Source organism: Canis aureus, chromosome 8 (assembly GCF_053574225.1).
Source record: "Canis aureus isolate CA01 chromosome 8, VMU_Caureus_v.1.0, whole genome shotgun sequence".
In the NCBI taxonomy this organism is placed as follows: domain Eukaryota; kingdom Metazoa; phylum Chordata; class Mammalia; order Carnivora; family Canidae; genus Canis; species Canis aureus.
In genome coordinates, this window is record NC_135618.1 from 2094048 (window position 1) to 2120294 (window position 26247).

Consider the following 26247-nt stretch of genomic DNA (forward strand, 5'->3'; position numbering starts at 1 on the left):
TGTCACCCTGATATTTGAAAATATCTGGAGGTACGTAATTGTTAGGCTGTACCAAGTGCATCTCCAGTGGGAGAGGAGCAGGATGTAGCTGAACATCCTACGATGCTGAACATCCTACGACACCCTACCCCATCCCTCAAAGAGTAATGTGTTCTTGAATCCTAGAGCCTGGATTTATGTTGGCATCTGTTGGGATCGCCTCCTTGATTTTAGTCTTTTATTTGACCTAGAGAACTTTCTAAAAATGCTTCTATTAATGACATTTGTTTAAAGAAAAGCAAATACCTTATTCTTCACAGATTGTCTTTCTGAGATGAAATGATTATCCTACCGTCTGCCCTATATAGATTGAATGTTTCATCCTGGATTATTTTTCCCCCCATTAAATAACGTTTTACTGATTTTTCACTCGTATTTCTTAATAAATGGCAAGGTTTTAGGTATATATAGTTTTAGGAAGATGATTGTAAGTGTAATGTTGGATAAATTAATACCAAGTGCTTTATATCAGTTATTAAATCATCAGAATCAGTGAGTCCAAGGCCACAAGGCAAGCAAGCAGTAGGAGCTTTAGATGGACGGCTGGATATATGTGACACCAAAGTAGGGCACCATGCTGCAACTTTCTGTTCTTATCGAAAACTCAGCTAGTAATTGGAATTACTAAAAGTGATTTACTTATAAATCTGAAGATTTTTCTTATTAATACTGACATTTGCAATAAATTATATTAAAATGATCTAAGTGTGAAAGAAAAACTTAATCTCACTTTGATTATAGACCATGTATGGAGAATGCAGTGGCTTTAAGTCTCAAGTTAAAGGAATTGTTTCAATGTTGTTTAAAAACTAGGAAATGGGAGTCAAATCATCTAGGTCTGTCTCCTTCTAACTTATACATTGAAAACTGGAGAGGAAGAGGAGGTGCTCAGATTAAGAAAGAGAGCTAAGCTTACTAAAATCCAGTTCTGTCATAGAGTAGTATAGTGCAAAGAGTGAATGAGTCCTGACGTTCTGGAATTGAAGGATAAATATTAAGCCTGTGTATTAACCGCTTTAACATAAATATACAGGAATTTCCTTAGCAGAGGAGCATAGACCTAGGTGGTAAAGAAGGAACATGTTAATGGAGCAAGAATTTAAAAATCCCTATATTTCTGGTTATTTTGAATCTATTAAATATATTTATCTTACAGTTAAGTGCTGGTTGGAGAGAGGTTATTAATGCATAACAGATGAAAGTAAAGTTGTAATCTGGGTGAATTATATTTAGGAAAGTAGAACCTGGGAATGGAAAAAGGGACTCTCATTTAGAAACCTATAAAGAATGAGGATAATCCTTTTCATTAGGTTGTTAATGGATAATACGTCACAGCCCTCCGAGTCTGATACAAATGAAATAGTCAAAGGGACCTTTGGCTAGCTGAAAATCAGAAGTCTAATTTGGACCTACTGAACGCCTAGAAAAAGGGATCACATAACATTTAAGGATGATATATATAAAATCTGAAAATTAAGATAATAATTTCTTAGAATAACTCCCAAATGGGCACAATCTTTCTATCTGATGACTTCTAAATCCAGATTCCTTTCTTTTAAATCCAGATAAGAAAGAAGAAAAACGAAGGCACTCGAGGTCAAGATCACGTTCTAGGAGGAGGAGGACCCCTTCGTCTTCTAGGCACAGGTTAGATTGGTTGTTGTAGGTAGTTAATTATACCTTAGACAAAGATAATTTCTGTATTTCACATTCTTCTTAATTTGCTACCTGTTAATCTACTTAGCTCTACTTGGCTAAAGTGTGTTTTAGTAACTGCTGCCGTTAGCAGAGGTTAGTGTGTGGGTTCCCATATGTATACATGGAGAAAGGAGATGGCCTGAACAGACAAGACAGTTGGTACTTTAAAGCTCCAAAATCCAAGGATGGGAGGAAGGCACTGGGAGTAGAGCGCTAAAATGAGTTAGCAGAAATTTAATTTTCTCTTGAAACTTCAGATTTTATCATCAGCAACAAGTTTATTTTTCTTGAGATGATAGGCTTCATGCATTTTTTTCAAGGAAATGTCTGCCGGTACCTTAGTCTGAACAGCCAGTTTGTCGTACTTGTTCTTCCCAGTAAACGTGTTCTTTCACTTTTCACATGGGAAAAGCAGTTAGTTAAATTCACAACTCACACAATCGTGTTCCTTAATAACAACAGCCATTGAGCTTTAATTTGAGAAGTGATTTATGCATTTATTGTACAGAGCATTGCTTAAGGGACTAGATTTAATGTTTACTACTTAGTAGTACTGTGTTAATAGTATTCAAAGAACCAGATTTAAGAAAATGGTTTATATTGCTTCATCAAAGACCTCTAGTGAAAATGGCTTTTTTTTCTTTTTTTCTTTTTTCTTTTACTGCAAGGGCATACTCCAATTGCCAGTGAAGAATGCAGCGACTGCTAGGGCAATTCAGTTGCTGCTGCCTTGATTTGTGCTAAGAAGATGCTATCCCTTTGACACCACCATTGCTTTTGCACCATTCAAATGTCAACATGGTGAAAAGGGCAAATATCTTGTTTTTTTTTTTTTTTTTTTTTTTTTTTAAAGTGATTTTGACCTATGGACCTCATGACAGTGTCAAGTCACTTCATAGACTCCTACAAGGCTATGCATTAGTCCACTTGGCTGCTATAATAGAATACCATAGATTGGGTAGCTTACGGACAAGAGAAGTTATTTTTTCGTGTCTGGAGACTGGGAAGTCCAAGATCAAGGTCTTGGCAAAATAAGTGTTTAGTTGAGGACCTTTGTTAATAAGACTTTTCACTTTATCCTCACAGGGAATGGATGAGGGGTTTAGATCTCTTTCGTAAGGTCATTAATCCCATGAAAGCTACAGTCTCATGACCTAATTACCTCCCAAAGGTCCCACCTCATATCATCCTATAAGAATTTTGGAAGGGACACAAAATTCAGTCTATAGCAGAATGTTACAGGGTTGTCCTCTATTTTTCTTTTTTTTCTTACCTCCCATCTTTCCCTAGCGTGTCTCATTCTTAAAGATATCTTTCAAAAAAACCAAGTCTGGATCATGTTAATCTTTGAGGAGCACCCTTATTGGCCTTAAGAACGTGGTAAATAAAACCTGAGAATGGCATTCAGGTTTCTGTACTATTCAGCCCAGTTTATCTTTCCACACTTGTTCATTTGCCACTCCAAAACACTTAACTACAGTACTTTTTGCCTAAATATACATTTCCGTACCCCTCCGTGTTTTTGCTCATAATATTCCCTTCTGCCTAACACTCTTTGCCACATCTTCATCTGCACCCGAGGAACTCCAGTTTAAACAAAAAGGAAAAAGCAAACACTCAGGATCAGCTAAAATTTTACTCTTTATGTGAAATAATTGGTACTAATTATCCTAATTTTCCAGGACTATGCTCTTAGGTTTAACACTTAAAAAGTTTGAGAACCTAAGTCCTTTTTCTGTATAGAACCAGTACATACTACTGTTAATCAGATTTTAATTTGAGTTACTTCAGTATGGACCAATGGGAAATAACAGTGAGACACTTAATTTCTTGAACAAGAGTGTTTTTGGACACTTGAAATAACCACGTCATAACAGAGAATTATTATGAGCAGTATTATCTTAAGCATCTTGGCTTGTAAAATGACATACTTTCAACAAACTTTTTAATATGCTAATTTCATATATTTCTCTGATTTTTCTAAGAACTACTGTAAGCTACTAAGTGTGTTAAAGTAGTTCTGCAGCACATTACTCTTAAAAAAATAACTTTCAGGACCTTATAGTGAACAGATGGACGCGGTACCTCTGCTTATTAGGTATTTGAAACTATTTTACATTATTAATTATTTAGGAAGACATTCTAAGAATGTGCTTATGATTTGTAGTTTCTGTATCTGTTTTTTACATATACATTAAAGGTAGGAAAAATGAATTACTCCATTTATTTAAAATGATAGTGAGTTTAAGGTTTTCTTAAAGCCAAAAATCCTCAAAAGATGAGTAATACTTCATTCTGATAACATCAATTTTTTGTTTTCCAATATCTTTCTAATTTTTAAGAAGAAATTGATGATTCTGGTATTTTAGAGTCAATATCACCCAAAATAATACTGGTAAAATTTTTACCTTTTGCTAGAGTCAGGCACTATAGTAATTACTCAAAAGTATAGTGTTGAATAAGACAAATTTACTGCCCATTTTTATGAAGCTTACTGAACAGTAGGTAAGCATTACATGAACAATTTCTAGGCTATAGACATGTTATTGAGAAGGGATTGTTTTAGCAGTTTCCAAATATGGTCAAAAATAGATGATTAAAATGGAAGTTTATTCAGGAAGACCCTAGTGATGAGTTTTGAAACAGCGATTTTTAGAGGAGGAGGCAACAGCAGACGTATTAGGACGCTAGCAAGAGGAAAGAAGGGCACCTACACTAAGGCACTGAGATGAACTTTTAAATTTCATTTTAAGTAACAAATACTTTAATATAGATGATACTGTTTTTGTTTGTGGAAGTAATAGTCTCAAAGAATGCTCTCCACTTGCTGGCTTGCAACTGAGATTTGAATATAGATCTTTATCACTTTTAAAGTGTCTGTCCTCTGGGCATCTTGAAAGAACGAATGTGAAAAGTTTTAGGCTATAATAGAAGTTTCCCATAGAAGCACATTCAATGGTCCCTAGAAGTTAAATGATAAAAGTCTTAAGCAAAGGATGCAATTTATTTTTAATTATTCTTAAAAGAGAATGAAACAAAAGGATTAGTGACAACATCATAATGTTAATTGTGCTTCTGAAGTCCTGGAAGAGAATGTGTACAGGATTGAGGAAACAGGTAGGGAGAGGGCCCAGAGAAATGCTTCTGTTATGTGACAGGAAAGAGGTGATGATGTAGAGGCAGTGACAGTTTTGAAGGGAAATGAGAGTTAAACAGTTTGTGCTGAGTTGAATAGATCTATGTCGGGCTCCATTGCTTGGCTTTCTCTCAAATTATAAATCAGAGAAGTGAAATAGTATTTCAGAGAACAACTAGAAATTGTAGAAGGCAACAACACACTAAGTGGTTTCATTTATAGAATGGGAATAATATGCTTTATTATGATTTATTATGTCAGTACTTATGCTGAGAATAATTTAAAGCATGTAGTAAGCACACATAAGTGTTTGGTATTGATAAATAGACTTAACCTGCAGTAGGGAGGAATCCCATAATACACATGCTAAAATATTCTATGTAGTTGTGGAAGATGCTGCTAATGAATCAGATACTTTTTATTTTCCTTTATTCTCTAGCATGATTTTCAGGTTCAGAGTTGTAATGTCAGAGGCATAGGACTCTTTTGACAGGTTGAGTAAAAAGATTAAAAGGTGAGAAATTCCAGGTATTAAGTATTCATTTCTAGGGTATCAAAGATGTTTTAGGGGCCCCTTGGCGGTGCCTCAGTCAGTCGAGCATCCGACTCTTGGTTTTGGCTCGCTCAGGTCATGATCTCAGGGTTCTGGGATTAAGCCTTGCTATCTGGCTACAGGATCTGCTTGAGATTCCACCCCCTGCCACCCCCCCCACCCCAACCCTCCAGTCACTCCAAGATACGAAAATCTTAAGAAAAAAAGTTTTATTTATGGACTAAATAATACCAGCAACCGATTGAAATTTACCCCCACTTATTGATGGGTAACCCATATATCTGAATCATTTGATGCTAGTAAGCCAGTCACAAACCTAGTCTTTCTGCCTTTATTAATGTGTATTGGCTTTCTTTTGCATTATTAGGCGGTCAAGAAGCAGATCAAGAAGGAGATCACATTCGAAGTCAAGGAGTCGGCGACGATCCAAAAGTCCAAGGCGGAGAAGATCTCATTCTAGAGAGAGAGGTAGAAGGTCAAGGAGCACATCAAAAACCAGGTACGGTGGACCATTGACATTAGTTGAGAAGACAGATTTGAGAGTTCCCAAGATCCTAAATACGGGCTACTTACCGACAAAAGAGTTGATGAAAGGACTTAAGGTTAGATTGGAGAAAGGAACTATTTCAAATTTGTAAACTTGAGATTTCTCCTTAGAGCTGAAAACCTACATAAGATTTCTTTGTAGTAAAAATTTTTAGGTGACCTACTACCTTCTTTCATTTCCTTCTTTACACTCAACCCTGCTAAAGCTATAGTGCTACCACCATTCCTCCTGATAATGCTGGAAAGTTTATGGCAGACAACTATGCCTTAATTCACCTTTAAAAAAATCCCGTTATCGGCACCTTATAAACATTAAGCATTGCTAGATTGTAAACACTGAGCCGTGCTTAAGACAGTCCCCTTATCTCATGATGGGAATGAGTTAGAGGTTAAAGTTGAGGATTCATTAAACAGTCATCGTACCTTAACATTTTCTTTTGACTTAAACATGCATTCTTTCAGCAGTGGTCTTTCATATAGGGCCAAACCCTTTTAAGATAATGGGTAGTCCGTCTTTTTCTTTTTTTTTCTTTTTTTTCTTTTTTTTTTTTTTCAGAGATTTTTCATTTATTCCTGAGAGAGACAGAGAGAGGCAGAGACCCAGGCAGGGGGAGAAGCAGGCTCCATGCAGGGAGCCCAGTGCGGGACTCGATCCCAGGACCCTGGGGTCGCGCCCTGAGCTGAAGGCAGGCGCTCAACCGCTGAGCCACCCAGGGGTCCCAATTAATATGTAGTCTTTTTTGTTGTTGTTTTAAATTTTTATTTATTCATGAAAAGAGAGAGAGGCAGAGACATAGGCAGAGGGAGAAGCAGGCTCACCTCAGGGAGCCCGACATGGGACTCGATCCCGGGGCCCCGGGGACACGCCCTGGGTGGAAGGCAGCTGCCAAACCGCTGAGCCACCCAGGGATCCCTAATATGTAGTCTTGAGTAACATTTGCCATGTCATTGTATTTGCACTTGAACAATCTTCACAGTAGCAAGAGAACTATCACTTTTAAAAAGTGCTTAGGGGGCAGCCCGGGTAGCTCAGGGGTTTAGCAGTCTGCCTTCAGCCTGGGGCATGATCCTGGAGACCCGGGATCGAGTCCCACATCAGGCTCCCTGCATGGAGCCTGCTTCTCCCTCTGCCTGTGTCTCTGCCTCTCTATCTCTGTGTCTCTATGAATAAATAAATAAAATAGATTTAAAAAATAAATTTAAAAAAGGGGCTTAGGCTTTTATTATTTTTTTCACATTTATAGTTGTCGCACACGTACAGTTGCACAATGCTAGTGTTTTTTTAGCAACTGTTTCTTTCTAAAATATTTGCCTAATTTTCTAGAAGCGACTTTTTATACTATTGTCCATTTATATATTTAATTATGTAATTAAAAATAATCAGAGTCCAAAAAAGTTTGTTCTTGGTGAGCATGTAAGTCAACTGGGAACAAAGTTTTGGGGGTGGCTCTGCTGAGTATTCAGCCGTGAGGAGGCTTTTAGTTATTCTATTTTACAGAGGGGGTTCTCTTAATCCAATTGATTAAGCAAAGCTGAATAATGAAATGTGTATCATACAAAGAGGAGTTGGGCATGCTTTCCCTCAAGGGCCTTTTTTTATACGAGTGGGATCAAGGTAATTACCAAGGAAGGCTCCTTGTTAGTAGTTTGGGAAGATGATTGAGAAGTGACTGGTGGTTGCGTTCTGACGGTGTTGACTGCACTTTGGAGCGTGGCTGTAGGCAGAGGATGTTGTTTACAGAGTTAGCGTAAGTACCTGGAATGGCAGGGTAGCGAGTAGCACCGGGGAAACTAGATGAGGTCGAAGAGGTGTTGTGGGACAGGTGACAAACCGGAGGCTGTGGTGTTGCCACTGCTGAGTTTGTACCTGCCCCAGGAGGCAGTGGGAACAGACGGAAAAGTTACAGGATGGAGGGTTACTGCTTTCAAATGTGTACTTTGGAAGGATTTCTGATAGAGGATCAGTTTGGGGAAACATGAGGGAGTCCTTAAGGGCGACTCTAATCACAGTAACTAGAAATTAAAGAATTGGAACGAGGAGGGGGTAAGTCATGGAAGCAGGGTGACCAAAGAGGGGAAGGACTTAGAAAAACAAGAGGAATGAGGGATACTGGGGGGCCCAGGTGGCTCAGCAGTTGAACATCTGCCTTTGGCCCAGGGTGTGACCCCGGGGTCCTGGGATCGAGTCCCACGTCGGCTCCCTGCATGGAGCCTGCTTCTCCCTCCTCCTGTGTCTCTGCCTCTCTCTCTCTCTCTCTCTCTCTCATCAATAAATACAATCTTTAAAAAAAGAAAAGGAATGGAGGGATACTTCCAATCTCTGCCGTTACAGTCGAGGATAGGTATAGGTGTGGGTGCAGGACTTCCCATTCAACAAATATGTTGATTACCTTTACCCAGGATCTTGGGGAGAAGGGTAATCTGGGGGAAATGCTGCAGGAAGTAAAAGTTAAATGTACAAGAATATGTGAAAGATTGAGAACTGAGGTATGTGTGGGAACAGCCCAGTGTGATGGGGTATTTTTCTGATAGCTTTGGAGAGCCCAGAACGTGTAGCAGGAGAAAGTAGGTGGGCGTGGTCCATGGTGTAAAGGTCAGCAGCAGCGCAGGGTATGTGCTTGGGAAGAATATTGGTAATTGATGATTAAACGTGGTAGCACTTCGTGGGTTTGGGCCTGAGAGTAGAGGACGCAGGGCCGTGTGAATGGGGAAGCTGGTGACCCGCTGGGAGGAGAGGGGCCGTTGAGGAGCCTGGAGATCGTTGTGAAAACTGTTGGTGTCTGTTGCCAGCGTACCAGGAAATTGGACAACATCCTGTATTATTTTTTCACCGCATAGTCTGTTTTGCTCTATTGGAGAGAAGTTTATGTGGAACAGCAGGAAGTGGAATTCGTCTCTAAGTTATTTCCCACTGATCTGCCACTTCAGCTCGTTTCTGTAAGGAGGTGGCAGCGGAGCTCGTTGTGCCGGTGTTATTTGCAGCGCTGTGTTAATTTAATGCGTTCGTTAAAATTGTGTTTGTTTATTAGAGACAAAAAGAAAGAAGACAAAGAAAAGAAACGTTCCAAAACACCACCAAAAAGTTACAGCACAGCCAGACGTTCCAGAAGTGCAAGCAGGTGAGGGGGTGGTACTGTGTTCTTGGCACCTTTTATAACTTGCGCAAGAATATCCGTGGGCCGTGGGCATGAAATGGTTTCCAGTTCGTAGGTGCATACGTCAGTGTCGACGTTTTTTAAAGGCCATTTGTGAAGAATAACGTGAAGGGTTTTTACTTCATGTTTTCCCGCGTTCTGTTTGAAATGACATGGAATTCAACAGAGGTCAGGTTTTAGGTTTGCCAAATACATAGCACATCCTGATTCGGTCTGTCGGTGACGTCTTAATGGCTGAGATACGCTGAAGTGCTACATTAACTTCATTACGTCATGTTTAAAACATCCACGTGCATGCAGGCACCGGTTTATTGATAAAATGAGAGGCCTTGTATGTAAGTTCCGATCTAGGTCCTTTATTGTGCCACAGTGAAAATTTCGGTGTTGCAGCTTCACTGCACAGAACCTGTATTTTTCGCTCCCGAGGTGGTTCCGACGCCTGTAGGAAGCGTCGCCTGCTTCCATCGTCTTCCACACCCGCTTGCACTGTCGCGCTGCCGGGCTCTGTTGTGGTATCTTGATTGTGCAGATTCACTGGGAGGCTCACGCTCTGTATAAGAAACAGCTCAGTGGATGAAAGACCTACATATAAAAGTCCAACTGAAACTTTCGAGAAGAAAACATAGAATTAACTCTTTATGGCCTTGCATCTGGTAGTGGTTTCCTCGATGGCAACGAAAGAGAAATAGAGAAAAATTGGAAATCATCGCTCCTAAAGGCGTGTGTGTCAGAGAACACGATCAAGAAAGTCAGGATGGCCCAGAGTGCTAGGAGGTGCTTGCAAATCGTAGAGAAACTAGGAAGGCCCTTGTTACCTGGGACGTGCGAAGGATTCTAGACGTAACCAAGTGCCAGTGGGTCGTGAGAGGCTGAGGGGAGTGCAGATCAGAAGCACTGCGCGTCGTGCTTTTTCTCTCGATGCTTACATCAAAAATGTGGCGTTCCCAGAAGGGGATGGTGAGATTTTTTTTAAAAGATGATAACCAGTGGTTGGGGAGGATGTGAAGACGCTGGAACTCTGTGCGTTGCTGGTAGGAACGTAAAATGGGGCAGATGCTTTGGGAAACCATTTGGCCATTCCTTAAAAAGTCCGGATTTCTTGACACAGTAGTTCCCTCCGGGGGTGTAAAGCACCACGGCCACACGGACACGTCTTCGCAAGTGTCCTAGCAGCCAGCGCCGGCAGCCCAGGAGTCCGCCCGCATGTCCGTGAACTAACTCGGGTCGACAGGGGCCCGGGCCTCCGGGGAGGACCGTTCAGCGGTTCACAGAGGGAAGGTGTCCGCTAGAGGCTCTGGGGCAGCACGCGCGACAGCCGCCTGGCCCCGGCCGCGTGGCGCCGACCCCGTTGGCAGGAAGTGTCCGTGAAGTGTCCACAAGGGGCAGGTCGAGGCAGGGCTAGATGGTGGCCAGGAGCGGGGCTAAGGGCGGGTGCCCGCGGGGGCACGGGGGCGTCCTCCCTGGAGCACGGCGCGGCCTCGCCTCCGGCCTCCGCAGAGGTTTGAACCCGCTCCACCCGGGTTACCCTGGGGGGCGGTTGTGCGGGTCCAGGGCTGCAGGGACCGTGTGACGAAGCCTGAGAGCTGGGGGCCTGGGGGGTCACGGGGCGAAGGGCGAGGAGGAGCCTGAGCAGGTGTGTGGAGTCGGGTGTCCCTCTGTGCCTCCGCTCGGTGGTGGCCCCCCTGCGGGTCCCCGAGTCTCAAGGCGAGCGCCCGAAGCAGGAGGGGCCACGTGTGTGGGGGTGGGGGGGGCACGGAGGAACAGCGCCTTCCAGAACCGAGCTGCGGCCGCAGGAGCAGGCGCGGGCCGCGTGTAAGCGTGGTTGGTGCGTCTGTGCTTCTAGAGAGAGACGGCGGCGGCGGAGTCGCAGTGGCACCCGGTCTCCCAAAAAGCCTCGGTCGCCTAAAAGAAAGCTGTCGCGTTCGCCGTCCCCTCGGAGGTAAGGATGTCGGTGCTGGGGCCCCGGGTCTGTGTCGTCGTCGTCGCCCGCCCCCTCCCCCCCCCAGGTCTTCCCGTGGCTCGGTGCCCTGTGCCCTGTGCCCTGTGCCCTGTGCCCTGACCCAGGCTGTGCAGCCGCACTCGCCGGGAACTGATCCGTGCGTAGAGCGCGTTGGTTTGAGGCTGTGTGTGTCCCTGTCCCCCTAGACATAAAAAGGAGAAGAAGAAAGATAAAGACAAAGAGAGAAGCAGAGATGAACGGGAACGATCAACAAGCAAGAAGAAGAAAAGTAAAGACAAGGAGAAGGACCGGGAACGAAAGTCGGAGAGCGACAAAGACGTCAAAGTAGGTTTACAAACGGGTTTGCTCCGGCGCTCGGGGGAGCGCGGGGGATCTTGCCAGCCGGTCTTTCTGGAAAGACGTTTACTTCTTTATTCTCCTTGGCAAAGCAGGTCACACGGGATTACGACGAAGAGGAGCAGGGCTACGACAGCGAGAAGGAGAAGAAGGAGGAGAAGAAGGCAGCCGAACCGAGTTCCCCTAAGACGAAGGAGTGCTCGGTGGAGAAGGGGCCGGGCGACGCCCTCCGGGAATCCAAAGTGAATGGGGATGACCATCACGAGGAGGACATGGACATGAGTGACTGAGCCCGGCCCGTGGCGCCCGCCTGTAAACATGCATCAGTGTCATTCCTCGTGCGACCTCAACGCTGTATTTGTTCATCTCCGACCTAGGTGTGCACAGCTCTGAGTTACAAATGGTTATAAAGCTCCTGATAGTGATATTAGTCATTTACACCCCAAAGCTTCTAGAAAACGATACACGAGTAACCAGTTGTTGACGTGGTGAGATCTGATCGAGTAACCAAGCAGCTGTACCAACCTGGTGCTGCTTCACAACACAACGAAAAGCTGCATGCGTCTCCAGCAGGCATGGATTGTTTCTGTTGTATGATCCTCTTTATTAAGTCAGTTCACTTATAGTATTTCTAGAATTTGATTCATTGCCGTATAGAGCCCTGTAGGGAATGCACTGATTGCATGTTAATTGTGGCAGGAATATCCTAAATGTCATTAAAATCCTCCAACATGATGGATCTCCTTACGGTCTTGTTTGTTGACATGACAAATTAACATTCTTCTAGTTACATCTGAAAATGAACATTTGAAATAGATAATCCTTTAAGCCTCGTGGCTGAATTTTCGTGGCTTTTGTTTAACTCTGAAAGGTTATATATATGCACTAACCTTTTTTTGATGGCTGATTAGGCTTTAATTACGAAACCAGGTTTCAGAGGAAGCGGTCTCCGGCAGTGGGTCAGTAGCATATTTTGAAGTAGAGTTGTATACTTTTTCATAAGGTGTTTGGGAATTTGTTTTCCTGAAATAATTTATTCCACGTCGTGACATCAGTGAACGCGTCTGCCTATCCTGAGTCCATCTGCAAAAGGAAGTTCTCTCTCGTCCCGATTGTCAGTTTTCCAGTCTTTTATTAATTTGTTTTAATCTCCGTGTTGGAAAAAAGGGGTAGTGCATTTTAAATTGACCTTCATATGCTTTTAAAATAAGACAAATCTACTTGATAATGTACTTTTTATTTGATCTCGAGTTGTATAAAACCAATAAATTTGTGTTACTGTTACTGCAGTAGTAACCTTATGCACACGGTGATTCCATGTTAAATGCAAAGTAGTTAGGCGACTGTTTTCTTAGTTACAGGAGTTTTGAGCTTCACTTTTGTGCAGTAAAAGCAAAAGTAGGCTACAGTCTGTGCCATGTTGATGTACAGTTTCTGAAATTGTTTTACAAGACTTTGATAATAAAACCCTTAAACTTATGCTGATGCTCCTGTAAACCTGCATTTGTGTTTATTGACACAAGAACACACCCCGGGGGTCCGAGGGGCGCGAGCGGACCCCCAAGCACAGCGGCCCCGACCCGGCGGTGCGGCCCGGTGGCGCCTTCGGGGGAGGGGGGCTCGCGGGGCGCACGGCCAGGTGCGGCCGCCCTGGGTCTCGGGCCGTCGGGGGGGGGCGTCGTCCCAGACGGTGCCCCGAGCCTCCCCTCGTCACCCTGAGGACCCGGCGCCCCCCCGCCCCGGGGCCTCCAGGCGGAGCAGCGAGGCGCTGGGCCTCGACGTTTCCAGGTCCCAGGTCCCGGGCTCCCACGTGGGTGTCCGTCGCCCCCACCCAGGGCGGGGCGCCCCGGGCTGGGCCAGGGAAGCGGGCGGGGGGGCAGGGGCCTGGGGCGCGGCCACCTCGGCTGCTTGGCGGCTTCGGAGCAGCCGGTCCAATGTGCCCCGCTGTCCGGGTGAGCGACTGCGCCACCCCGCGGCCCGGCCCCGCGGCCCCCTCCCTGCCCGGAGCGCTGGCCTCCTCGCCGGTGCCCCCGGGGCCCCTGTGCGGACGGACGGTGCCGGGGACGCGGGGACACCCGCCTTGGGTCCGTGGGACGAGGACGGGGAGCCCGGCCCGCGGCTGCACCCGGAGAGCGCGGGCGCCATCCAGGACCGCCACCCCCCCCCCCCGCCCCCCGCAGGGCTCCATGCTCCATCCCCCCCCCCCCGCAGAGTTCCATCCCCAGCAGGACCTGCAGGCTCATTCTCTCATGACCCTCTACCGTTTCCCCCTGTGTAAGAATGTGTGATGCACACAAAGTACAAACGGTGCTGATCCCGTTTGCGCAGGGCCTCCGCCCCCAGTGGCCCTTAGAAGTGAAGTCGCGGGGCCTCCTGACTGGGGGTGGTGGCAGCCGCGCGCCCGCCGCTGAGGGCTCAGCTATGGGAAGTGTTTCAGCTTCCCCGAAGCCGTCCAGACCGTCACCTGTACCTGTGCTCCCGGCAGCCACCGCACCTGGCCAATGCTCCCCCTGTGACACCCGACAGGTGCAGAGGGAGGAGACCTGGGTGTCGGGAAGCATCTCCCTGAGGACAGGAATCGTGTCCTGCAGGGACGCCTGTCCCAGGGGCAGGGATACCGAGCACTTCTCAGGGGCCACCGAGGATGACCCCGTTACCGCCTCCCGACTTCCAACAGTTGCTTCGCTCACAAATGGAAGGCACGTGGGATTTTGTGGACTCCCGCAAAACCTAGGTTTTCACGTGAGATCATCAAAATGAAGGGTGTTTGGATCTGCTCACGGACGGTGCGCTTCAGGCACCGGGACACAGCGCGCACAGCGCTGCACTCAACAACTGGATTAAAAGGCACATTTTGAAAAGTCTAATATTGTGAAAAGTTTATTTGCATTTATTGACTCCTTGTTTTCACCATCATAAGAGATACATTTGCTTGTCCTTTGTGATCAAAGACATTTTGGAATGGATAATCTACTACTCTTTATGAAAGAAAAGGAGAGGAGTTAAGAACAAAATCCAAGTGCAAAAGTTCTCAGTAGTCTCCCTACCTCCAGTGTACCCCAGCAAGCCAGTCACAGCTCCGAGGAACCCAAGTCCCAAGCTGCAGGCTGCCACGCTGCTTCTGCGTCAGGTCATCCGCACGTGTGCAAGAAGATCCGCAGCACCTTCCTGCAGGACAGCACGCTCCCGGGGAGGGCCCGGGGCAACAGCGGCCACGGCCACGGCCACGGCCACGCAGCCCCGCAGCCCTGCTCGCCCGTGCCATCACACGGGAGGACTCCACCTCCAAGTCCCCTGATCAACAAGCCTTCCCAAAATAACAGGGATCAACTGCTAGTCCATAAACCTAATCTGGGTTTACCAGCTCTTTCCACAAAATTCAACAGACCCACATACGGTGGGAGTAATTGGTCTTTGAATCTGTAACTATGATCACTTCATTATAAAATGTAATAAAATGTCAACATATGCAATGTCGTGTTTCAGCATGGAAGATGCAGCTTTATAGATGTTTATTATAAAATTTTCTTATGGTTGATGCTTTGGATTTTTAAATAAATCATCTCTTCAATAAAAGTCTCTAAATTCATTCAAATTATTTAAAATCCTGGAAAAAGTTTAGACTGTTGGTCGCTCTACAAAATTTGACAGATGCATTCTGACACATTGATCAGGATACATTTAAAAAACATTTTTTAGCTAAGCTCTTTAATATAACATAACATTTTATGACTGTTAAACATTATTCTCCCTAATTTATTTTCAGTCTTGGACCTTTAAACCGTCTTGGAATAAATATGAAAAATTTTAAATGCAAAAATGAGTAATGCATGATTTCACTTTGGAGATTAAAATCAATAAATATTTTCTCGTGACTTAAAAAAATAAACAGTAGGAATCGTCAATCCTGTGTACATTTCTGGAATTTAGCTTGTAACAAATATATTCTGTTAGCATATAAAATGTTTTTTTACCTTACTTTGAAAGCATTAAGTATGTAGGGATGTCCAAAGTACGTGGGTGGGTTTTTTTTTTTTTAAACTGACACGAATGCATCCATATTCCATTAAAAACAAACAGAATAATCAGAATGATGTGCACTTATTAGGAAGCGAGTTTAAAAATTTGGAGATTGTTTAAAGTGCTGAGATTTGGAAGAGGAATATCTTTAAGCATGCTAACCATACCTTATCATGAACACAAAAAGGACTTTTAAACTCAGGTTTAGAAAAAAAAAAAAGAAAAAATAGAGGTTCTATGAAAGGAAGATTAGTAACAAACATTTTCCATTGAAGAAAGAATTCAGGTAAAAACAAATAGCACCACAATGAATTGCACTAAGGTGCTAAAGGAGGTACCTTATTCCCTGCAGAGTGAACGCTCCTTCTGAAATGTATTGCAACATATAAATGCAATTGTTTAATGGTTACCATTTGGTTCATTCATCTACAGAAAACTGCATTCCTTCTAGTTCATTATACTGAACAAACATTCAAATTACTGAACTATACATAATGTTACATAGTTTACATTTTATGAAAACAAAGCTTGAAGGAATATTTATAAATGTCACCTTGAATATAAGATGACAAGTTTAAAAGGGCTTCATATCTCTTAAGACATTTAATTTATGTTAATGGTCCAGGAGTGTTTTAGATATAGATATAGATATAGATATATTTATATGCATATATATTTCAACAAGAAGTGTAAAAATCTTTAAAAACAAATCACAGCACTTATAGCTGTTTTACATAAGAAGTACTCAGGGTCATTAAGGTGTCAAACTATTACACTTATAATATGTATATTTTTAAAAAGACTGAAAATGGCACATCAGGAAACTTGCCGAAATTCTTTTTAAAGGCCCATCTCATTGTATCGTATTACTGATGTGTCGGCTCAATGTAATTCCCTTTTCTTCTCAGAACACCTGTCCCTTCTACTTGGATTCACTTCTGGGTCTCTGTATCTGCTTGCTTTCCTTGGTGAGAGGACATCACTTTCCATGTCAGCTAAAGATCAGGAAAACGGCTCGGGTCTTCCTTATAGTCATCGGGTATAGTGAAGATGGAGCCATCAAATTCATCATATCGAAACTCCTGAAAAGTCACAGTGGCTGTGATCGTAGGAAACACGGGAATATCTAGAGAGGATGATCAATGACAACATTGTAAAATGTTTATCTATTTACAGACTAGAAATACTATCCGAGATATCCACGCCCCTTAAATGTAAGGAAGCACTGAATACTCGGGAACTGATGAGTCCTAATACGTGTCCAACAGTGGGTGCGTCTATTTTGGAGAAGGGCTTTGTATTGGTGGAGAGAGAGACACACCAAGGCATCAAGAATCACATCACAAGGGCGGCCCGGGTGGCTCAGCAGTTTAGTGCCGCCTTCGGCCCAGGGCATGATCCTGGAGACCCGGGATCGAGTCCCACGTAAGGCTCCCTGCATGGGGCCTGCTTCTCCCTCTGCCTGTGTCTCTGCCTCTCTCTCTCTCATTTATAAATAAGTAAAATCTTAAAAAAAAAAAGAATCACATCACAAATACAAGTTCTCATGGCTTCCCAACCTTAAACCTATTAAGACAGAATCCCCCAGGTTCTTATCTTTTTCTTGGGGCCAAGAGACAGATATATTTGTACTTTTCACATTCTGGCATCTTTTCTATTCATATCATAGTGTATATACTATTCGGACCCTGAGCTGATTTCTCTTCATTCTAATACAAAAGAAATACAAATAACAAATAATTTTACATTTTGTCATGGTTAAAAACACACACCCACACAATTACATGAAGTTTAAACTCCAATGTCCCTAAGTAAAGTTTATTGGAACATACGATGCCATGCATTTACTTACTGTCTATGGCTGCTTTTGTTTTCCAACAAGAATTAAGTAGTTGTGACAGAAACCATATGGCTCACAAAACCTAAAATATTTACTATCCTTCAGAAAAAGTTAATGACCCATCTTAGGCATTGGAAACAAGGGAAAAAACAAGTGAGCGGGAGAAAAAAATAAATCATTCATCGATGGAGATTATATCCGGGTTGGGAGACATGGGAAATAAGTGAAAGTGAGTGTAACTAAGAATATAGAGAGAGGTAGTAAAGCACGGTGGGGAGAAAGGAGTCTCCGTGTTGGAGCTCTTGACCAGGGTGGTCATGAGAAAACATCAATTAAGTGACCTTCCAGCAAAGACCTGAGCCGTGAACCATACAGCTGCCCAGAGGGAAAAAATCCCAAGCAGAGGGAACAGTACAACAGCCCTAAAAAAGACAGCGTCCCGTGTATCCTGGGAACAGCTAAGAGGCCAGTGTGGCTGACAGGTGAGTGAAAGGAAGATGAACAGGAGGAGAGACAGGCGCCCAGATCAGGTGGGGTTTAGGTCAACAAGTCTTTGGCTATTTCTCTGGATGAAAAGGAGAACCAGTGGAAGGTCGTGAGCAGGGAGGTGACGTGCACTGTGTGGGCAGATGTGATGAGAATGTCATGGAGGCTGACGAGTAAAAGGAGAGACGCGTTCCAGAAGGAGCAGACATGCAGGGAGACGATCGAGAGAGAGTTCTGTCCAAGAAGTCAGAGGAAACCTGAAGACGACCTATCATTCACGGGGATGAGGACTGTACACAAGAGAGTCAAGTCCTGGAGAGATTATCAGAACGATAACAGAGCGGAGCCAGCAGGTTTAACAGCAGGAGTATCAATTATAAACACAGTTAAGAGTGGAAGAGAGAACATGCAGTGAACAGCTGGCCGCCTCTAGTTCGGGGCTACGACACAGACACTCGGCCCGTACTGAGTGCTCCACTTTTCCCACATCTGCACAAGCATTTGGTGTTCCCATGTTTTATTTTAGCCATTCTGTTCGGAGTGTAAAGTGATGCTGTGGTTTTATTTGCCTTTCCCGAATGGTTAATACGACTCAACACTGTTTATGTGCTTACGTTCCATTTACGTATTTTCTCTGGTGAAATGTCTGTGTCTTCTGCCCTCTTCTAATGGGCCTGTTCTGTTACTGATGAGTTTTAAAAGTTCTTGTGTTTTCTTTCTTTTAACTAAGTCTTTCAGAGAGCAAACAGTCTTCACTTTTCATGATGTCTAATTCATTGATTTTTCTTTTCACACATCATGCTTGTGAAGTCTAAGAACTCCTTGCTTAAACCTATATCCCTAAAGTTTTTTCTGTTTATTTCCTAAAAGTTTTATAGTTTTACATTTTATATGTAGACTCAAGTCCATGATACCTTTTCAACTAATTTTTATACGAACTGCAGGACTTAGGTAGAGGTTCCTTTTTTTGCCTTTGGATGTCCATTTGTTGAAAAGGCTATCTTTCCTCCATCAAACTGTTATCGCATCTTTATAAAAAATTAGTGTGCATATTTATGAGGGTCTATCTCTGGATTCTCTGTCTGTCATGTTGTTTATATATTCATCCCTCAGCCTGTAGCACACAATCTTGATTACTACAGCTATATAGTAAATATTGAAACTGAATAGACAACTCACATTTTATTCTTTTTCAAAATTGTTTTGGCTATTCTTTTGGAGATAGGGTCTGCAGTTTGCAGAAGTAATCAAGTTAAAAGTCGTTAGAGTGATCTCTAATCCAATATGATCAGCGTCCTTAAAAATGGGGAAATTTGGAGACACACGGCAAGAAGTTCAGTGAAGGCAAAGATCGGAGTGACTCTTCTAGAAGACAAGGAAAATCGCCAGAAACTAGGGGAGAGGCATGGATAGCCCCGGAAGCCCATGAAAGAGACCTCAGATTTGTAACTTCCAAAACCATGAGAAAATACAGCTCTATTGTTCAAACAACCAAGTTTGTGGTATTCTGTTACAGCAGCCCTAGAAAACTAATACAGATATTCTAGATTCTTTGCCTTCCCATGTAAATTTTAAAATAATCTTGTCTGTTTCTACAAAAGACTATTGCTGGGATTGTGCAAGAACTATGCTAAACCTGCATAGCAACTGGGGAGAATGAACATCTTTCCTATGTTGAATTTTCCAATCCATGAGCATGGTATGTCTCTCCATTTGTTTAGATCTTCCTTTAATTTCATTCATTAGTGTTGTATGATTTTCAACATATAAATAATGTATATGTTTAGTCAAAATTATGCCTAAATATTTCTTTTTACAATTGTCTAATTGTAAATAGTACTTAATATTTAAATTCTGATGTCTATGTGTTCAATGCTAGTATTTAGAAATACTATTGGTTTTTTTATGTTTAATTTGTATCCTGCCATCTTGCAGAACCCATGAATTCTGGTTTCTGGTAGAATCACTAGGATTTCTACTTACAGAATTATGTCTTTTGCAAACAGAAAAAGTTTTCTTTCTTTCTGCTCTGAATGCCTTTGTTCCCTCCATTTCATTCTTTACTGTATTTATTATCCATTTGATTTCTGCAGGCTTGTAGTACTATCCCATATTATTCCTTATTTTGATAATTTGTGTTTTCTCCCTTTTTATCAGTCTTGCTGCAAATGTGTTCATTTTATCGATCTTTTCAAAGAACCAGTTCTTTGCTTCATTGACATTCAAGATTTGTTTTGTTTCCTCTTTCACGGATTTCTACTGTTATTTCCTTCTTTCTGTTGACTTTAGGTTTATTTTGCTCTTCTTTTTCTCTTACTGTCTAGTATGAATATATAATGATTAATTTTTTATTCTTTTACAATTATTGAAGTTTGTTTTATGGCCCAGGATTTGGCCTACCCTGGTATAGGAAGTTTCATGAGCGTGTGAAAAGAACGTGTATTTAGCTAATGTTGGGTAAACTGTACTATAAATGCCAATTAAGTGCTGTAGTTTAGGTGTTCTGTATCCTTGCTGATTTTCTGTCTAGTTGTTATATCAACTGTTTAGGGAAGAAGAGTGATGAAGTCTCCAATTATAATTTTAGATGTTTTCCTTTCATTTCTTTCAGAAGTTTTTGTTTCCCCTACCTTGTAGCTCTGTTCATTGGTACATATACATGTAGAATTGCTATTCTTCATGAATTGATCCTCTCATCATTATAAAATATCCCTATCTGTTTCTGATCATTTTCTTTGCTCCGAAATCTACTTTATCTAACATTAAGAGAGTTACTCCTGTTATCCTTTGATTAATGTTTACATGAAACATCCTTTCACTTTCAACCTTCCTATATCATATATGGAGGCATGAAAAGAACATATACTTGGGTCATGTTTTTTAATCCATTTTGCCAATCTCTATCTTTTAAACAGTCTATTTAGACTATTTACATTTAATGGAATTATTTACATATTAATTAACAGTCTATTTAGACTATTTACATTTAATGGACTTATTCACATACTAAGTCTGCCTTTTTGTTGTTGTCTCTGGTTTTTTATTTCATTTTCTTTTCTTGCCTTCCTGTAGGTTACCACACTACTTTAGAATTTCATTTGTCTATAGTGTTTTTGAATATACCTCTTTGTATAGTTTCTTTAGCTATATATATTTTATATATGTTATATATAACTAATTTGCCATAGTCTTTTAGTGTCATCCTTTTAGCAGTTCAAGTGAAGTAGAGAAACTCTGCCTCCCTTTATGTGCCTTCACCTTCTCCCCTTTACAATATAATTGTAGATAAAAGTAACAGTGGAGATATAAAACTAGACTTTCAAGTAGCCTGGCTATGAAAAACAAAGATTAAGGACCAAGTGCTAAGTAGGGTAGAATTAAAGGGGTTATTTTACTTAGTTGGTTAAATTTTGAAAGGGAAAAGACCTGAACAAAGCCTAACAACTAAGAAAAAGCAGTTAGAGAAGGAAGTCTGAAGATAAAAGAAAAATATGGGGAGACCTGATAGAGTAAGCTTTTTAAAAGAAATGGAAGAACAGATCCATAGTACAAATGGAAAGATTATGCAAGTTAAGAAGAGAAGTACCACTTCCACTGAGATAGGAAAGATAAAGGAAAAGATGGGACTTGGGACAAAAAAGTCTGTATGGAGGGGGTGAAAGTAAGAGGGAGGTCTCATTTCCGATTGTTTTTTGTAATTAAGGAAGCAAAAACCACCTGCTTAGACTGTGGAAAGAAGCAGTGGGAGAAACTGGGGACTGATAAAAGAGGTTCAAATTTAGCCTTTGAGCAAAATGGGAGAAGAAGCAAAAAAGCGAAAAGGTCATTCATAATTAGCATTTAAAGCTCTGGCTGATTTTGAAAACATAATTGTATTAACAATTTCTAAATTTTTATAATTTTCCCTTCAATTGTATTTTTTAGCCTGAACACATAAGAAAACTGGTGGAAGATTAAACAAACCCAGGATCAGAGTTTTACAGAGTTAATTCAAAAGAAGGACAAAAAAGACCAAAAAAAAAAAAAAAAAAAAAGAGAGAGAGAGAGAAAGGTAAACAAATTCCCAATAACTTTAAAGTATACAAGCAAAACATTATCAATCCCTTGTTAAGAATGTGGTTCTATATTAGAGAAATGCCTGCAAAGAAGTATAGTTTACTTTTTTTTTTCCTTTTCACATAATCAAAACATTTCTTTTAAATACAAATCTATATTGTATTGTGGGTTTGACTGAGGTTTGGGACTTAAATAGATATGAATACAGAGATAGTTAGAAACTCTCATATATTCAATCCCTGCCCACTGTTTTAGTTTGTCACTGTGCCTCTTTAAAATATAGTACCTAGAAGAGAGTCCAATGCATCAACTATTTTTGGGCTATAGAATATTACAATCGGATTTTAAGCTTCTGCAGAAATGAGCACATAATGATCCCTACCAGCAGCTCAAACACACATCTCTTGATTGCTTTAGTTTTCAAATCATTTCTACCTTATGATCTTATCACTGGTTTCTTCAAGTAGACACTGGGTTCTCAATACTATTTCATTACAAAGGGAATCTACAGTGACCTTTTAAAATGTTTTAAAATCCATTTTAACCCACAAAATGCTTATTTCCAAGTCTGTAAAGTTGAGAAGGTCATGTTTAATTTTTAGCAATGAAAGCATTATTTCTGAGAGAAAAGCATTTTGGCCTAATTATTCTGAAATGTGATTTTAGTAATGTTGAATAAAAAAAATAAAATCTATCTGAGGGATTAAATAAAGGTTATACTTACTATATATTTATTTTTCTCTCCACTGGAATGTAAACCTTAAGAGGGCAGAGACTTTTACCATCTCTCATCCCTAGAAAAGCATCTGGCACACAGCAAGCACTGATTAAATAATTGGTGGCATATTTAATGACCATCCAAATAGAACATGGGTGGTATTACTGGCTCTTTTGAAGCTTAACACTAAACCTAAGCCGAAACTCCTAAAGAACCATATAACAGTCTCCTGTTCCCAGTTTTCTGATATACTTAGGAAGATAAATACAGACAAAAACAGGAGTTTAGTGCTTTGAAAGATCATTGCTTAAGATGAAATTAAGCTTAAACATTTAAAACTAAAAGATAAAATGTATGAGTATTATTTTACCCAAGAATAGTGACTGTTAAGATTCCACAAACATTCCCACTGTTCAGAAACTCAAGAGTCTGCTAAAAATTTGGGCTAAAACCCAGTCTCCCTATTTGACATTAGAAAACATTATCACAGGGCATTTTAAGTTCTCACACCCTCTTGTATGAAATATTTGCATATCCCTTACATTTAACTTAAATCCCGTAGAATTAGAATTCTCTAATTCTCTGTTGGAGTTCTAAACATAAAATATAAAACATAAATCTCAATGCGTGTAATCACTGGAAAACTTTATAAAAATGTAAGCAACTAGGAAATCATTTTCCTTCCAAGTACATTTCTTATTAAATGTTACTAATCAGATCTGTATTTCTAATGGACATTGAAGTTACATATAAATTTTCTCTTACCTAGTTTTACAGGGAAGCCTGGAGGAAGCTTCATCTGAACAAATTCTCTAAGCTTGTTAAAGTGCTTGAAGGGAGCTATTACTTCCAAAACATTCAATAATCTGAAAAATGGAAGGAGAAAAAAATATTATCATTTTTCGAACTGACCTCTGTCCTTCTGTTGTTTTAGAACTGCATGCCTTCGCATGCTTTGTAACTCAGACAGGAGTACTGACGTCTAGAGGTTAAGGATGAGGAAACGTCTCCTGGTTTTTTATTACTCTCTTTCATGTGTCAAAGTTTACAACATTTACATTTGATTCTGAAGCCAGAGTTTCCAGTTGTTTGATTTTTATATTTATATTTAAATGAAAGGTTTACACCCATGTTCTTCCTGAAGTCTACACACTCCAGAGTCCTTTAATTAGTCTCACTGCTCGGGTGGCTGAATTTCACGGTCAATTTTGTATGTGTGAAGAGCTCTTATGTTGTTTGTATTGCTTGATTTCTTACAGATTTCAAAAATGAGTGTTTCTTTTTTGTATGTTTTTTATTTTTTTTAAGGATTTTATTTATTTATTCATGAGAGAAACAGAGAGAGAGAGAGAGAGAGAGGCAGAGACACAGGCAGAGGGAGAAGCAGGCCCCATGCAGGGAGCCCGCCGTGGGACTGGATCCCGGGTCTCCAGGATCACGCCCTGGGCTGAAGGCGGTGGTAAACTGCTGAGGCCCCCGGGCTGCCCTCTTTCTTGTATGTTTAAAGGGAAATTTAGCTGGCAAAAAATTTCAGTTTATACTTCTTTCCCTCTGAATTACAATTTCATAAAGCCTGCCTGAATTCAATATTCCATTAGTCTTTAACTGTAATGTCCCGTTTCATCTTTTGGTTGGATGGATTTCATTTTTTTTATTTTTAAGATTTTATTTATTTATTCATGAGAGACACAGAGAGAGAGAGGCAGAGACACAGGCAGAGGGGGAAGCAGGCTCCATGCAGGGAGCCTGACGTGGGACTTGATCCCAAGACCCCGGGGTTACGCCCTGGGCCAAAGGCAGACGCTCAACCACTGACCCTGGATTTCATTTTCAAGTAGTATTACTTTTCTTTCAAAATGAACCTATAGCTGCCATATGTCTTGAATTCTTCTGTGTTTTCTTCAATTGCCTTGATATGTAAATGACATCTTAGCCAGATACACTACATGATCACATTGTCTTTGTCTCAGAAATGTCAAGATGTGAAAAAATGCAAAGCTAGGTTTTTACCTTTTTTTTTTTTTTGCCTAAATGCCTTTGGATTTCTTTACTAACAACTGAAGTCCAACAGTATAATCAGGATAATTACTGTTACTAATCATCCTTAGATTTTTCTTAGAACCTAATGTTATGCTACAGATTGTTTTTCACAAAGGATTTGTGTTTTACCCTACTTTGCTATTATGGTTACATTTTGGAGGCTTTTCATGTAAATGGATCACCAGTGATCCTTATGTTGAACCTTCTTGTCCTCCATAAATATTGCTTCTCTAATTCTTTAACCTCTTCTTTCATTAAATTCACGATGAGCTATCAAATTTTATTTTTCAGCCACATCTATTGTGTTCATTATTGTTTCTAATGTATTTGTTCCACACTAGTGTTATTTAGTGCTTAATGTATTTCCTAGCCTTATAATCTCCTCCTCGTTTCATTCTATTATCTTATCATCTCATCTTAGAATGACCTAGTTTACTTATTTCACATTCTTCTTACATTTTTCTGTAGCATTTACAAGGAATTTTCTTCTGTTCTTTGACCTGTATCTTACTGTGGAATAAATATTTTATCTGGCTTGTACATGCTCTGTTTTTAATTTTTTTTAGAAGGAATGGTTATAATGGCCACATTTTATAAATTCTAATGTATCCATTTTCTTTTTCACATGCTAACTGTGAAATTGGGATAACTCCTAAAATTGATAGCCTCTTATAAATCAGCCACATTTTTCTTCTTTATTAGAATATAAACCTGGTGCATCCTTGAATCAGTGGGGTCCAAACTAGGATGAATCATGCAGATTTGTAGGTATGGCTAATGCCCTTCTCACATCTTCTGACAACTATCAATCTCCCTCTCTGATCTATAGATTGAGGGCTGCATAGCTCATTCTACCTTTTTTTTTTTTTCAATTTTGGTTCCTGAGAAGTATGAGACATGTACATAAAATATGAGTCCTCCTTTCTTCTATGAGCATTATTTTTTAAAGATTTTATTTATTTGAGACAAAGCATGACAGAGAGAGAAAGAGAAAGCGAGCGCATGTGTGCGGGGGGGGGGGGGGGGGGAGGGGCAAAGGGAGAGGGAGAAGCAGACTCCCTGCTGAGCAGAGAGCCCGATGCAGGGCTTGACCCCAAGACCCCAGGATTCTGACTTGAGCCAAAGGCAGACGCTTAACTGCCTGAGGCACCCAGGCACCCTGAGAATTATTTTTTAATATACTAGGCCAAACTAGAAAGGGAAGAAACTAAGAAGGAAAAATCATCTGGTGCTTCAATTCATCCCCTCCTTTAGAAAGGAGCCTGAAGTTACCTTTCTGTCAGTCAGCTCTACCCACCCATCTCTCCCACTCCACCCACCTCTCTAAATTGGATTTCTAGTTTTTGAGAGGGGGAGGCAGACAAAAAGGGAAGGAGAATCTTAGGCAGGCTCCATACCCAGCGTAGAGCCCAACGCAATGTAAGGCTCCATCTCACAACCCTGAGATCAGGACCTGCGCCAAAATCAAGAGTCAGATGCTTAACTGACTGAGCCGCCCAGGTGCCCCACAAATTGGGATTTTTTAAAATGAGCATCTGATGAGTACAGGTTTGAAAGGATATATTCAAGACATTCACTGCAGTACTAGTTACAATGATGACAAACTACAATCAAAATGTTTATCAGCAGGAGGATGATACAACAAAGGACAGTACATCAATACT

General features: G+C 41.3%; 2 protein-coding genes across 6 annotated transcripts in view; one reads left to right on the forward strand and one right to left on the reverse strand.

The window, feature by feature from the left end:
* SRSF11 (serine and arginine rich splicing factor 11) overlaps positions 1-12902 on the forward strand; it is a 28236-nt gene extending 15334 nt beyond the window's left edge. For 2 of the 4 annotated variants that reach the window (XM_077905010.1, XM_077905013.1), the window contains 6 exons: positions 1605-1686; positions 5794-5925; positions 9002-9091; positions 10971-11066; positions 11273-11411; positions 11516-12902. In XM_077905010.1, the coding sequence (XP_077761136.1) occupies positions 1605-1686; positions 5794-5925; positions 9002-9091; positions 10971-11066; positions 11273-11411; positions 11516-11713 (737 nt within the window). In that variant the 3' untranslated portion in view covers positions 11714-12902. The remainder of the gene's footprint in view (positions 1-1604; positions 1687-5793; positions 5926-9001; positions 9092-10970; positions 11067-11272; positions 11412-11515) is intronic. The other 2 variants (XM_077905011.1, XM_077905012.1) reach the window with 2 other exon arrangements.
* A 1385-nt stretch (positions 12903-14287) lies between these two features.
* ANKRD13C (ankyrin repeat domain 13C) overlaps positions 14288-26247 on the reverse strand; it is an 85063-nt gene continuing 73103 nt past the window's right edge. For both annotated transcript variants that reach the window (XM_077905009.1, XM_077905008.1), the window contains 2 exons: positions 23309-23409; positions 14288-16569 (listed from right to left, as the gene is read on the reverse strand). In XM_077905009.1, the coding sequence (XP_077761135.1) occupies positions 16439-16569; positions 23309-23409 (232 nt within the window). In that variant the 3' untranslated portion in view covers positions 14288-16438. The remainder of the gene's footprint in view (positions 16570-23308; positions 23410-26247) is intronic.